We start from the raw sequence: 13,537 nt of genomic DNA on the forward strand, positions 1-13,537 counted from the left end.
CAGGTGTATGTGTGTGTTGTGGGATTCAGAAGGGAGTGAAGATAAGAGTGGTTCAGCTCTTATTATCGCTGTGGGAAGAAACTAAGAAAGAGAACAGAACAAGTTTTTGTAGTGAACAACAGTCTAACACATCAAAAGGTTATAATGCAGTATTCTATCACATGCAAACTTATATCATTAAAAGCTTATACTGACTACTAAGTACAATTTTCCATTGACAGTAAAACAATAAAATACAACATAAAAACAACAACTTAGTTGAAAGCTTGTCTATATAAAAATGTCTTGGCTGCTTTTTAAAAGAATCAATGGAGTGTGTACAGCGTAAAAACAGACACATTTCTGTTTTATCAGAGTTTAGCTGGAGGAAGTTGTTGTTTAACCATTGCTTGATTTCTGTCAGGCAATTACTTAAACTAGACAATTTATATAACTCAGGGACATTTAAAAGAACAGTATAACTGAATTTAATCAGCATAGAGATGATAGGAGATGTATAGTGCCTAATAATTTGGCCTAGGGGGAATATATAAAGCACAAAGAGAATTGGACCCAAGACAGATCCCTGAGGTACCCCACAAGGCAAAAATGTTGATTTGGACATCACTTGATTCATACGAACAGTAAAAAAGATCTTTCAAATAAATATGACATGAACCATTAAAAAAACCCACCAGTAATCCCAAACAAGTTCTTGAGCCTGTTTATCATGATACCGTTATCTACAGTTTCAAGGGCAGAGGTGAGATCCAACAGAACCAGAACTGTGCACTCTCCAGAGTCTGCTGCCATCAAGATGTCACTAGACACTTTAAGTAAAGCCGTTTCGAGTTTGATTTGCAAAAACCAGAGTGTAAAATGCCCATGACATCATTTTTCTCCAGGAAATAGTTAAATATTCCTGCAACTGTTTTTTCCAAAATCTTTTGATACGAAAGGCAATTTGGATATTGGCCTGTAACTGTTAGGAAGTGATGGATCCAAATGAGGTTTCTTTAATATTGGCTCAACAACAGCTTGTTTAAAGAAGCTGGGAACTGAGCTTGAAATTAGTTTCATATGACCAAGCAAAGCCCTGATGTCCTGTAATGTAACAGGAGTAAAGGAGTAAAGGAGTTAGTCTCTGTGGGAAAAAATAAACAAAGATCTAGCCCAAAGTAAGCAGCTAATCAACTATAGTATTTCATTTAGCTATTTAGCCATTTAATAATTATATTTACTACACTACACAAGGAGGACTGTTTTGAATCAGCCTCATTGGTTGAGACAATGAATCCTATAAACATGATGCATTGGCCTTCTGTTAACTGACAAACTCCCAATAACACATCTATTATTCTCCAGTACTGATGAATCTCCTAGGCCCTAAAACTCCCAAACATTACATATGCAAACCAACATGTAGGCAGAGAGTCATTAAATATTAGGGTGACTCTGAGTTTTATGGTTGGACTTGTATCTTTTGCACATTGTAAGGTCTTATCTGTGGCTATAAAATCTTCAGCCCACTTTTTTTTGTATCATTTCTATGGCTTTGATAAACCTATTGATCACCTTACATTTAAGGGGTTACTGTAGAATCTCAGGGGCAATTAAATATTATTAAATATTATGCTCATTAAAACATGGCCATACCGCTTTCCTTGATGCTTTGTCTCAATGTCACCTTTCTGCCCTCAAAACACAGAAACTCTACACGAGGGTAGCATGTTGCAGCTTATGGAACAAAAGTGTCAGATTCAGGTTTTATTCATCATTGAGACCTTTTCACTCTAATTAAAATTCAAGAGAGAGTGATGTATTTGATTGAAATTTTTATTTAAAAAAACAAACATCACAGGCTGTTGGCTACAAATTGCTAATGCTACTAATACACATGCAAAGTCACTGGGACTGTGACGGCTGCATGCAACCACACAACTGAAATACTCTGGTAACATTCACGTTTACCTTTCTGTCTTATTTTTAAATTGTGCTGTAAAGCTTCAGTGATTATGAATTAACTAATTTAAACTTTTGAGTTAGTTTTGTAACTGGAGCTGTCTCTCATTTGGGCAGGTTAGTTTGCTCAGTTATGTTTTGTTAAGTGTTTTTTTTTTTAGCAGAATTTTGTTAAGTTGTCCTCTTTTATGGGCCCACTTAGTTCTTAAAATAGTTTGTTTCTGTAATTTTGAATTTTTGTGATAATTTTGTCCTTTTTGGGGTATAATAAAACCAATTTTTTGAAGATTATACCTGTGCCTGTATGTTCTTGGCTGCTTGGTCCCTGATAGGGACACAAAGAGGGGTAAACGTATGACAGAGTAATGAGTGAAATCACAAACTGGCAACCTCCTGTTACCAGTCTTAACTGATGCTTTTAAATTTCCACTTTTAAATAAACATGTTTTATAATTTTAACATTAATGTGCAAATTCATGTAAAACAGTATAGTACCTTATTTGGTGACTGATAAGGAAAACGTTTACGTTAAAGCTGGGGACACAAGTGTGATGTGTTGGTTGTTTTATTTTACAATAAAAGTAAACAATAACAAACACACATATATGGAGCTTTATTTATATAAAATAGCAATGTGAATATTAGAAAATTTATTACAGAGAAAATATTAATAGTTACTGATGCAGAGTAATAAGCTATTAAGTGAAACGGCTTCACATATCTTAATAAAAAATTGATAAAAAATATCAAGCCAACAAAAACTATAACGTTACTCCTCCTGCAGCAGGTGAAGACTTCTAAAGATGCGCTATCTACAGAAATAGAAAAATATTCCTGTTAATTAAGAAACTTGTTCCTTCTTAATTAACAGTAATAATATATTTCAAACTTACCTTGAAAAGTGAAGGTCATCACTTGGTTTATATTTTTTATTTTCTTGTCATGCGCATGTTCACATACATATTTTCTCCTTGTTCTAAGAAAACAAAGATTTGTTGCAGTGCATGTAGGCATCCATTAAGACAATAATTTTGATCCTCTAATTTCTTTATTTTACTATAACAGATGCGTAAGATGACTTTAGATTTAAAAAAGAGAAAAAAATAACATACCTGTGCTTTGCTTCTGAGAATTTTTGTTGAATCTAAATATTTGAAATGAAGTATTAGTAAAATGTGATCATGCAATTAGATGCAACACAAAACTGTAACACTAATGTTATATTTGAATTTAACAAGAAATCCATGTGTTTATTATAAAAACATTTATTTTGCACGATTAACATAAACAAGCAGTGAAAAGAATTTATTCTCCTTCGTGATTACTCCGAGACCAGCAGAAGTAGAACGTTAGCAAGTGACTCTGTGCAGAATATGAACCCTTTGTTGAATTGTACCACTGAATTCTAGACATTTTTCTATGATTTACAATAATTATGTGCTGGTGATATTTCAAATAAATTCTCCACTTACTTTTCCTTATAAATGTAGTACCCTCCACCAACAGCTGCAGCAACAATGACACAACATGCAATTACTATTCCAGCGATGCAACCAGCAGCACATCCTGATGGTTGATCTAGAAAAGTAAAGATAATGAATATTTTTTGACAAACAATTGTCTTATCATCTCAAAACTACCCAATAATGTCTTTCTTTATTTGATTTTATAATTTTAGAACTATCAGAGGTCTTTGAATTGGTGCAATGCTCTTGTTGCATGAAAAGTACTTGTATCTGGGAAAATTGTGGATGCACGATGTGGTTTCAATTAACAATTTGCTGACAATTAATGTCTTGTTAAAGAGTAATTCAAACTGTTATGTTATGTAGTACCCTTTAAACTATCAATGGTACCATCAAAGAGTATAAACACATGAGATACCTGTTACAGTCAGTCCAGGCACCGCTGACGATGATGTTCTCTCAGTTATATTATTCCATGCTTGACAGGTGTAGTTGCCACCAGTGTTGGTCAAGTTACTTGAAAAAAGTAATCAGTAACTAATTACTGATTACTTCCGCCAAAAAGTAATCCCGTAACTTTACTGATTACTTATTTTCAAAAGTAATTAATTACTTAGTTACTTTTTAAAAACACGATTTACAACCTGAATAGGTAATAAAGCGATAGATCTTTCAGCCCAATTCTACTTTTTCTGCATAATCCATCATACAAAATGTAATCAAATGGAAAAGTCTCTTTTTAAAACTTGTTTTATTAGTTTTAATCTTTTAACTTTATGCATCAACCAAAAATTTAATTATATGCAACATTCTCTGACTGGAAGAAATTTGTTTAACATTTAAACCTATTTCCTGCACATTCCAGCACATAAAATAAAATATGTTTTTGTGTTTACACTCACTCTTTCAAATAGATGCAAGTAAAACACAGCAGAAAATAAATAAAATCAAAGACTAGCGGTCCTGTTGCTCTATTTTCACCTATAAAGCAGGAGTGGGTTAGGCGGAGGTTTACCCTGGTGCAGGTGTGCTGCAGCGGTCAGTGGAAGAATCCGCGAGTTTCTCTGTGAATTTCACATTACGTCGTAGCGCACTCGGTGCTTGCCTGGAAGTTTAGGGGTTTAAAAAGAAGTTTTCTTCCCACGCAGTGAACAGTGGACACTAATCTCCAAAAGTTGAATCTGTTCATCTGGACGTAGCGTTTTGTGGGAGAAACGTTTCATCACTCATCCAAGTGACTTCTTCAGTCTCAGCTGACTGAAAAGGGAAAGACCATCTCTGAATCGAGGAGGGGGGCCTAAGGGTACATCTTTCGCCATCTTACAATGCTGTGATTGCAGCCATTCCCCAACTCTCTGTGAATGGTACTCATGGCCATTGATCAGTGTTCTTTGATCAGTGGGTTTTGGTCAGTGATTGTTGATCAATGGTCATGGGAATTTGCATAATTATGATTAAGGAACTGACCTCACAGCCCATTGTTCCTTCAGTGGGCTGGTTTCAGTCATTATGCAAATGTACTGTTTATAAGATTGGGGAAACCTGCAGTCAGCTGAGACTGAAGAAGTCACTTGGATGAGTGACGAAACGTTTCTCCCACAAAACGCTACGTCCAGATGAACAGATTCAACTTTTGGAGATTTACTTTCCTGGATGATTGAGAATGCATCAAGAAGTGGACACTAATGTTTTTGTCACTTTTTATGGAATCAAACTCAAAGTAAGGTCAGTACTTCCACACTTTAAACGCTGCATGCTCATACTCTCTCCCGCACTCGATATATTATCCATTGTTGATCTGCAGACAGCTGTTGTCACCAACGTCGCACTCGCTTATGTCACTGTCATGAGACATTCTCGCAAAAAATCACGGTTTTAGTAACGCAGTAACGCAGCGTTCCTACGTGAAAGTAACGGTAATCTAATTACCGTTTTTGCAACAGTAATCCCTTACATTACTCGTTACTTGAAAAAAGTAATCAGATTACAGTAACGCGTTACTGCCCATCTCTGGTTGCCACTGTCAGAAAATTCAACCTCTTCTTTAATGTACTCAGCTGAATTGGTGAGTATTTCTGTCTCATTAAAGAACCAGGTGAATCTGGTTGCTGATTTGACAGAAATATTCTCCTGTATGATCCTCTCTCAAAACATGTAACGCTAAGGATTGCTAAATACTATTATTTTTAATATTATGAACATCCTGATGATATGGTTCTTTAGCTTAACTATGTCGTAGCAATTATGACTCCCAAAGCTCTGAAAATTAGCTAGTGTTCCTATTAATTCATTATTAATCCCCAATGTGCAATTATCCCATGGTGATTGAATATATATTTAAAAAAAGGTGCATAACAATTTATTCATGCTTCACTTAATTGTAAATACAAAATACCCTCAAAAATGTCATTCTTTCAACCTGAAACCATAAATTAACCAAATAATGTTTACTACCTGTTAGCACATCAGAAATTAACTGAAGACTTTTTTGCTGGCTTATACAAATTGTGTTAATGTTAGGCTACTTACATATAGTTCACAGTATGTAATGAAATCATAACCAACGCTGTTATCATAACAGCCACATGTAAAACAAAGAAGAATTTGTTTAACATGTGGCTGAGAATCCAGAGAGCAAAGAATGCATGAATCTTACATTTTTTAACAATAAATTAAACTTACCCAGCACAGTGATGGTTGAAGGCTGAGATGTTTGAGATCTCAGAGTTCTGTTGTTAAAGGCCTGACAGCTGTAGTTTCCACTCTGACTCATCTGAACATTCATCAGTCTGAGCTCTGATCCAGTATCAGGCAGCTGGTCTCCATTCAGAAACCACTTAAACTGGACAGGAGGTCTGGATCCAACTGAGCAGGTGAGGCTGATGTCTGACCCTACAGCAAAGTATCCTTGTGGTGGAGATAATATCAAATTTATATTTTCTGGACCATCTAAATGTAGAGGGGACAGAGAAAAATAATGTTAACTCTATGGAAATTTTCAAGGTATAATGCATTCACTTTGTCTTATTGTGCACTGAAAAAACGGGATTGGCCATCTCTTGGATTTATGTAAGCATCTTGCGTGTATTTAACACAACTGCCTCATGCTTTAAAGTTAAGTGTAACTATATAGTGTAGAAACTACATGATATGCAGAGAGGGTAGATTAAATTGTTCATATCATGTTTGAGTGAAGTAAGTCAATAATATAGCAATGTCAAATCTCGCAACATTGCACGGGATTTCAGTCTCGCGCGCTGTGGATCGTGGTTTGAGGAAGGCAGCCGGTTTGAGGAAGAACCAGTAGCGGTTTTTGATACGGGCGACACGGGCGGTTGCCCGGGGCGGCTCGTGGTGGGGGGCGGCATCACGGGCATCGGCAAAAAAAAAAAAAAAATTTGCTCGTACTCATGCTGCCCCGACATCATGTGCATTTTGGGAATGTCGTAGACACCGATCGGTTTTCTATCGCCCATTTGCTGGGAGTAAGGGCGCCCTCCGTTTGCGAGGTGCGCCTGCTGCTTGCAGCACAGGGAGGAGAGGGCGGGGCGGCGGGGGGTTCTCTGGCTGGCTGGAGCAGCATCTAATAATCAACTCGCAAAATAAAACAAAATACAAACAAACCAACAAACACGAAAACACCAGACATCATGATACAGACTTATAATTTGCACCGATGTTTTTTCGAGATTCTTATACGCGAAAAGTGAGCGCGAGAGCCCTCGGTGCGCCTGCTTGCTGCTGAAGTCAAAGTAAACTTTATTGTTATCTCCGCTACATACAGTCCAGTATATAGAGAGACGAGACGACGAGGCTCCAGTTACAACAGTGCAAGTAAACAAACAATAAATATAAGAGGAGTAAGAAAATAAATATACACTTTAGGACCAGGGGTAAAGGGATCAATAACAATTTAAAATTTATAATTTACAGTTTGATGATTTAAAGTCTCACACACAACCCGGGAGACATGCTGCTTCCAAATAGAGCACATTTCATTCATAATGTTGTAAATCCAAGCCCATTATGTATTCATGATTTGAATCCTGGGTTGTGTGAAATCCCAGGAATAAACCCTAGACAAAGCGAATCTGTGAAATAAGGTGTAGGTCTATTAGGTTATGATTCTCGGGTTGGGGGGGGGTGTTCATACTGGAGTGCAAAATTAAAACCAAGATGGACAAGAAAAGTTCAAAGCCATCAGTTTAGAAAAAAGAGAATAGAGGAGGAGGAGAAACGAGCAAAAGATACAGGTAAGCAGATGTGTCATTGGATCATGGCAGGTCATGTATCCTGAAACAATCAGAATCAGAATTCTTTATTAATCCCTAAGGAAATTATATGGGTTACAGTTGCTCCAAGAAGAAATGGTAAAAATAGTAACAGTAACAGACTAAACTCCAAACAATACATTATGTTACAGATTTTAATATTAATTAGTCATTATCAGTTGTTGATTTGTCCTGTTCTCATTGTATGAGGAATTATGATGGCTGTCCGGTAGCCGTTTGCATACTATGCATACTCTCTCTTCATATGTGTGTGTGTGTGTGTATGTTTCTCTGGTGAAATTCAGTATGGTTCTGACAACAGTTTTATGTTAATGTACAATCCTTAATATGTTTTATCTGTGTGTGTGTGTGTGTGTGTGTGTGTGTTGGCGGGGGTGGGGTGGGGGGTGGGGGCAGGGGGCAGAGGAAGTGTTCGCCCAGGGCACCAAACTAGGACCGCCACTGGGAAGAACAGCTGCCTCTACTTTTTTTGGTATACCGAAAAAAAGTAAATTGGGTGGTTGTTACATTAAAAAAGTCTACCTTGTAATTTGAACACAAAAATGTCATGTTTCTGTCTTGAACTTGGATCTGTATGAAATTCAACAATTTAATTTGTTCTTGTTGAAATGACATGATACAATCTAGCAAGAGTGCTTATAGTTGATCGCACAAGATTTCAAACTGCAGGAAAATCACTGGAGTTATAAGAGGCAGACAACTACACACACACCACGTGTATGCTATTGCTATTTATTGTGGTTTAACCTGTCAAGGTACAGAAAATTCTGCATCAATCTTTTGTTAAGCCTGGATTGCTGGCATGGTGGTTAGTGCTGTTGTCTCACAGAAAGGAGGGCCTGGGTTCAAATCCACAGTCTGGCTAGCTTGCACTGGTTTCTCTCTGGGTATTCTGGTTTACTGTATATTCCCTCATTTTCTTGTTGCCATGTACAGGAAACAAATAATTAAAAAGCAAATAAATAACCTGTACCACTAAATATCATTCTCTGCATTGTTAAAAGCATTTGGTTTGCCCCAAAATATTCTGGTTTCCTCCCACAGTTAAAAGTCATGCAGTTGTTAGAGTTAGGTTAGATTAATTGGTGATTCTAAATTACCTGTGAATGTGAGTGCAGACGGTTGTTTGTCTCTATGTGATATACTGGTGAGCTGTCCAGGGTGTACCCTGCCTCTTACCATTACTCCACAAAAAAAAGATCCTAGTGTAATGTATTAAAAGAAGGCCTTCTATTTGTATAAACTCTCTCTTTCTGTTTGTCTCCAGATGTTTCCAGATAAATTACTGAGCATTTACTTTAGTAACTCACAGCTGATAATGAGGTTTACTGGATCACTGGTACCAATACTGACAGGATTGGACACACGACACCTGAATGGTCCCTGGTCAGAGCGGGTCACAGTGATTATAGTCAGACTGGAGCCTCCATCAGTGAGCTGAACTCTGTCACTTGTTGTAACCTCAGAGCTGCCGTTCAACCAGAGGAAAGAGAGAGAGGATCCAGAGGCAGAGCAGGACAGAGAGACAGAATCACTGAACTCAACCAGATCTGTGCTGCTGGAAGTTACCAACACACTGGAGACTTTCTCTGTGAAAGAAAAACAAAATAGTTTTATTGTTGGCATCAACAATAGAAAATCAGCATTAAAATAAACCATGTCATGAAAAGGGGTATTTATTATATAACCAATCTAAAAAGAAACAATAGCAAAAATAAAATTATCGATAAAACCTTTAATGAAGTACTGTACCAGTCAAAACACGGAAAAAATTTAATTTGCGTAATTTACAACATCTACTCCCTTTAAGTGACTATTCTGAACAGAATAATTGAGACAAATTGAGTCTTCAGCCCGTTCCTTACAATATGGTGTTCAATACTACCTTTAAATAAGACATTCAGTTTCCTACAGCCACTTTGTAAAATCTTTAATATCACAATCTTAAGAATGACACAAATTATTGCCAGAGTGCATTATTGCAGTGAGTACAGATGTAAGAAACATGCACTAATAATTACATACATTTTTTTTACATGTTAATTTAACGTAAACTTGTTTAAATAATACAAATGCAATTAGGTTGTTGAATTTCTACTTCTGCTCACCGTATATCACCAGAGTGGTTCGGCCACTTGGGATTGTTCCATCTTGTACAATGGTAACACTGTATTCTCCAGTGTCATCCAGAGTCAGACTCCTGAGCTCCAAAGACGCAGTAGATGGGAAGAAGGTGATCCTGCCTTCATACTCAGGTCCAATAGTTTCTTCTGAGTTAATCACGACTATTATAGTTGTAGAGAAATTAAAACTCCAGTTCACAGATTGAAACGGTTTCTCTGTTGGAGTCAGTGTTGTAGTGAACATCACTGTTTCTCCTACAGCTGCATTCAGATGATCATAAGGCAACACACCAGCTCCTTCAGTGAAAACTGCAGGAAACAAATAGGAAAGTGCTGTTGCTGTTGTAGCATGAAATATGGCGGGTCTAAAGACTTCAAACTATTTTAATTAGAGGTTGATGTCAGTTTTTTCAGATAATACCACACATATTTCTGATCGAGTTTCAGGAACTCGCTCAATAAACACGTGGTTATTCAAAAAGGTAACTAGCTGTTGTGTTCGGTGCGGAACATTCCAGTGATTTGGTGATCCTGCTTCATACTCTGGTCCAGTGGTGTTTTCTGAGTTAGTTAAGCTTCTAATATTTTTTGAAATATTAAAGCTTCAGGATACAGAATAAAACAGTGTTTTTGTTGCAATCAGGGTTGCAATGATCCAAGATAAGATAATCAGCAGCATGCCAAAACTTTCTGCCCTCCATACTTTGTCTGATTAAATCTTGTCACACCGTACTGTGATGTGAATTTCATTAAAAGTAGCTGTAATCATTAAAAAATGTCATTAACACTTTTACATTTGTGGTTATAAAATAAAACTGTAGTTGAGCTAAAAGAAAACAGTTTATGAAGCAGCTGTTCCAAACATCATATTTAATTGTCATTACTCTAGGTTGAGCTTCACAAACACAGTCGGTCTCATTTAAATGTTTTTTCTCTCGTCTGTTCTGTCTCTCTCCTCACTGATGAAGAATAAATCAGGGAAGTAAAATCACTTAAAGTCACACAAGGAACTGTGTCTTTTAAATTAGGAAAAGCAGGAAGGCCAAAGATTAAATTCATAGAGACAACAATGAGATCTAGAGAGGAGTACACAAGCAGAAAAGAAGCAAAAACAAAAACGAAAAAAAGCGTGGACAAAACAAACAACAGACATCTCATGAAGACTGTAATAGAAATGTTACTGAAACAAATAATTTTGAGGACATTAACACTGCAATGAGGAAGTGAAACTTTAAAGTCAATTATATAATTTCAAAAGTAGGTTTTGTACAGAGAAAGCAGTGAGAGTGAGCAGAGAACGTGTTTTATCTGCCACATCAAGCAGTGAGAGCTCACCTGAGACTGTCCCGAGAATGATGAAGTTTATCAGAAATGTTTCCATTTCTAAAGTGGTGTCTTTCACTCTTTGTCTTTTCCTTTACTGATATCATTAAATGAATGTCAATTCAATATATGGTGGCATAAGGAAGTAAAGTTGTTCTTTTGAAACTTTAAACTTCCTGAATTTGTTAATCATTAACACAGTTTTATACTAAATGTATATTTCCTCATTTTCCTGTTGCCATGCACAGGAAACAAATAATTAAGAAGCAAACCTGTACCACTAAATATCATTCTCTGCATTGTTCAAAGTATTTGGTTTGCCCAAAAATACAGCATGTATTGGTAATAGTAGCAGTATCAACAACCCCAAATCAGAAAAGATACTGTGTGAAATATGAATACAAACAAAAATTATTTGCAAATCACCATTTGCACCATTTAAATCATCATTTAAAAAACAAGGTCATTTGTAATTTGATGGCAGCAACACATCTCAAAAATATTGGGGCAGATTCATGTTTATCACTGTGTAGATTCCCTCTTCTTTTAACAACAGCAGGTAAATGTCCAAACTGAGGAGACCAGCTGCTGGACTTTTTGGAGAGGAATGTTGTCTCATTCTTGTCTGATATTGTCACAGTGTGGTTTGTGGAGAATGGAAAAAGGACCTTAATGCAGGACTGCTGAGGATTTATAATGAAGGCTGGATAAAGTGAACATGAAAGACTGTCAGGACTGACATAAACCGGAAACATACACAAGGACTCGGACAAAGAACTAAGGCAAACTGAGGGCTTAAATACACTGGATAATGACGATGACTAGAAACAGGTGAGAACATGATTGAACTAAATCTCAGGAACCCTGACTGATATATGACTCTATCTAGCAATTTGAAGACACACTTTTTGCAAACTTATTAATTTCTAAATTATCCTAGAATATCCAAAAACAGAACAATCTGAAAAATGTAGACAGGTTGTGAATGCTGCCTAAACCTTGGCAGAAAGCCGTGGGGGACAGGAGGACCCCGCCACTCAGCTAAATATCACGTTTACAGTCCCACACAAACATCAGGATTGAATACACTAACGTTAATGTTAGCTCGGTTATTTTGCTGCCTAAGCTGGTTCTGTTTGGTGGTGTCAAGTCAAACAGACATTTGTTTTAAGGAGAAACTAGCAGACAGTTTACTCGTTAAGTTAAAAGAATGGTAGTTTATTCACAGGAGCCAGACTTTTGGCCAGTTTAGTAACCAAAGAACTTTGTGGTTAAATTTATCTCTCATTTTATTTAGCACCCCTAATAACACAAGAAGGAAATACTCCTTATGCTTTTTTGTAGTAGTGTATACCACCTGAGCATGTGTTGGGTTTTTATGAGAGAAGACAAATATGCTCAGATTAAACGTTTTTACAATTTATTATCAAACAGTTAGAATTCCAAATTATTTGTTACATGGCGCCTGTAACCTGTCACCTTTCTGTCTGATCTGCACTTTTCCCTTCTCTCTCTTTTTCTTTGTCTCTGATTGTAAAATAAAAGCATTAATATATATTTGTAAGTTCCAGTTGTGTTTTAATCCTGCAGCGTATCACACATTTGATTTCCATGTGTGAGAACTGCAAGTGTCCAGAGTCAGGACAGACCGAGAAACTCACTGCTGCAGATCTTTTGCGGTGTCTCAGAGAGAAAGCTAATGTGATGGAGGCTTTCCACCCCTGATGATACATCAGGACAAAGTTACCAGTGTGTGAGGAAGAGGAGGACGAAGAAGAGCCAGCAACAGCTGAGACATGGAGAGAGCATGAAAAAATAGACAGGCTATTGTGTCTTTGTGAAGGACTGCTAGAAAAGTTTAAAATAACTATTTTTCTGTCCTGAATCGATCCTTTTAGTTAATGTGAAAGTAATTTTATTATTAAAGTGTTTTCAGTGTGGGAGAAAGTACTGAGATACTTCAAGTAAAAAGTATTAAAAGTATAAGAAACTGTAAAAAGTTTTGTATTCAGAAACTTGAAATATGTAAGTATCAGCAGCATAATGTACCTGAAAATAAATGAGAGTATTTTTTTTCTTCAGTCATGTGAAACATGGATTATTTTGGATGAACAATACTGCTGTGTTTGTTGCATCATATAGCTGTAGATGTTTATATGCTTATATTTATATGCTTATACATATTTCGAAGTAAGTTGATCTATAGTGTTACATCATATTTTATAAGGATGTTATGTGTTGTATCATCTCTGTCCTGTTAGACCCGTTTAACAAACGTTTAAGTCTCATTTTTCATCATATGAATTCAGACAGTTATGATATGGCCCGATTTTCTCACCCAATAAAGTAACATTTAATATATCAGTCTACTTATTTTATCAAAAACATGCAA

General features: G+C 36.5%; 2 protein-coding genes across 2 annotated transcripts in view; both read right to left on the reverse strand.

Moving 5' to 3' along the window:
- LOC102080988 (carcinoembryonic antigen-related cell adhesion molecule 5) overlaps nt 1–10,603 on the reverse strand; it is a 100,733-nt gene extending 90,130 nt beyond the window's left edge. The window contains exon 1 of the mRNA XM_025911652.1: nt 9,808–10,603. Coding sequence (XP_025767437.1) covers nt 9,808–10,066 — 259 coding nt within the window. The 5' untranslated portion in view covers nt 10,067–10,603. The remainder of the gene's footprint in view (nt 1–9,807) is intronic.
- LOC109194576 (carcinoembryonic antigen-related cell adhesion molecule 5) overlaps nt 1–13,537 on the reverse strand; it is an 81,630-nt gene that overhangs the window by 25,958 nt on the left and 42,135 nt on the right. The gene's annotated exons all lie outside the window — the stretch shown is intronic.

This window comes from Oreochromis niloticus, linkage group LG11 (genome assembly GCF_001858045.2).
Source record: "Oreochromis niloticus isolate F11D_XX linkage group LG11, O_niloticus_UMD_NMBU, whole genome shotgun sequence".
NCBI lineage: Eukaryota > Metazoa > Chordata > Actinopteri > Cichliformes > Cichlidae > Oreochromis > Oreochromis niloticus.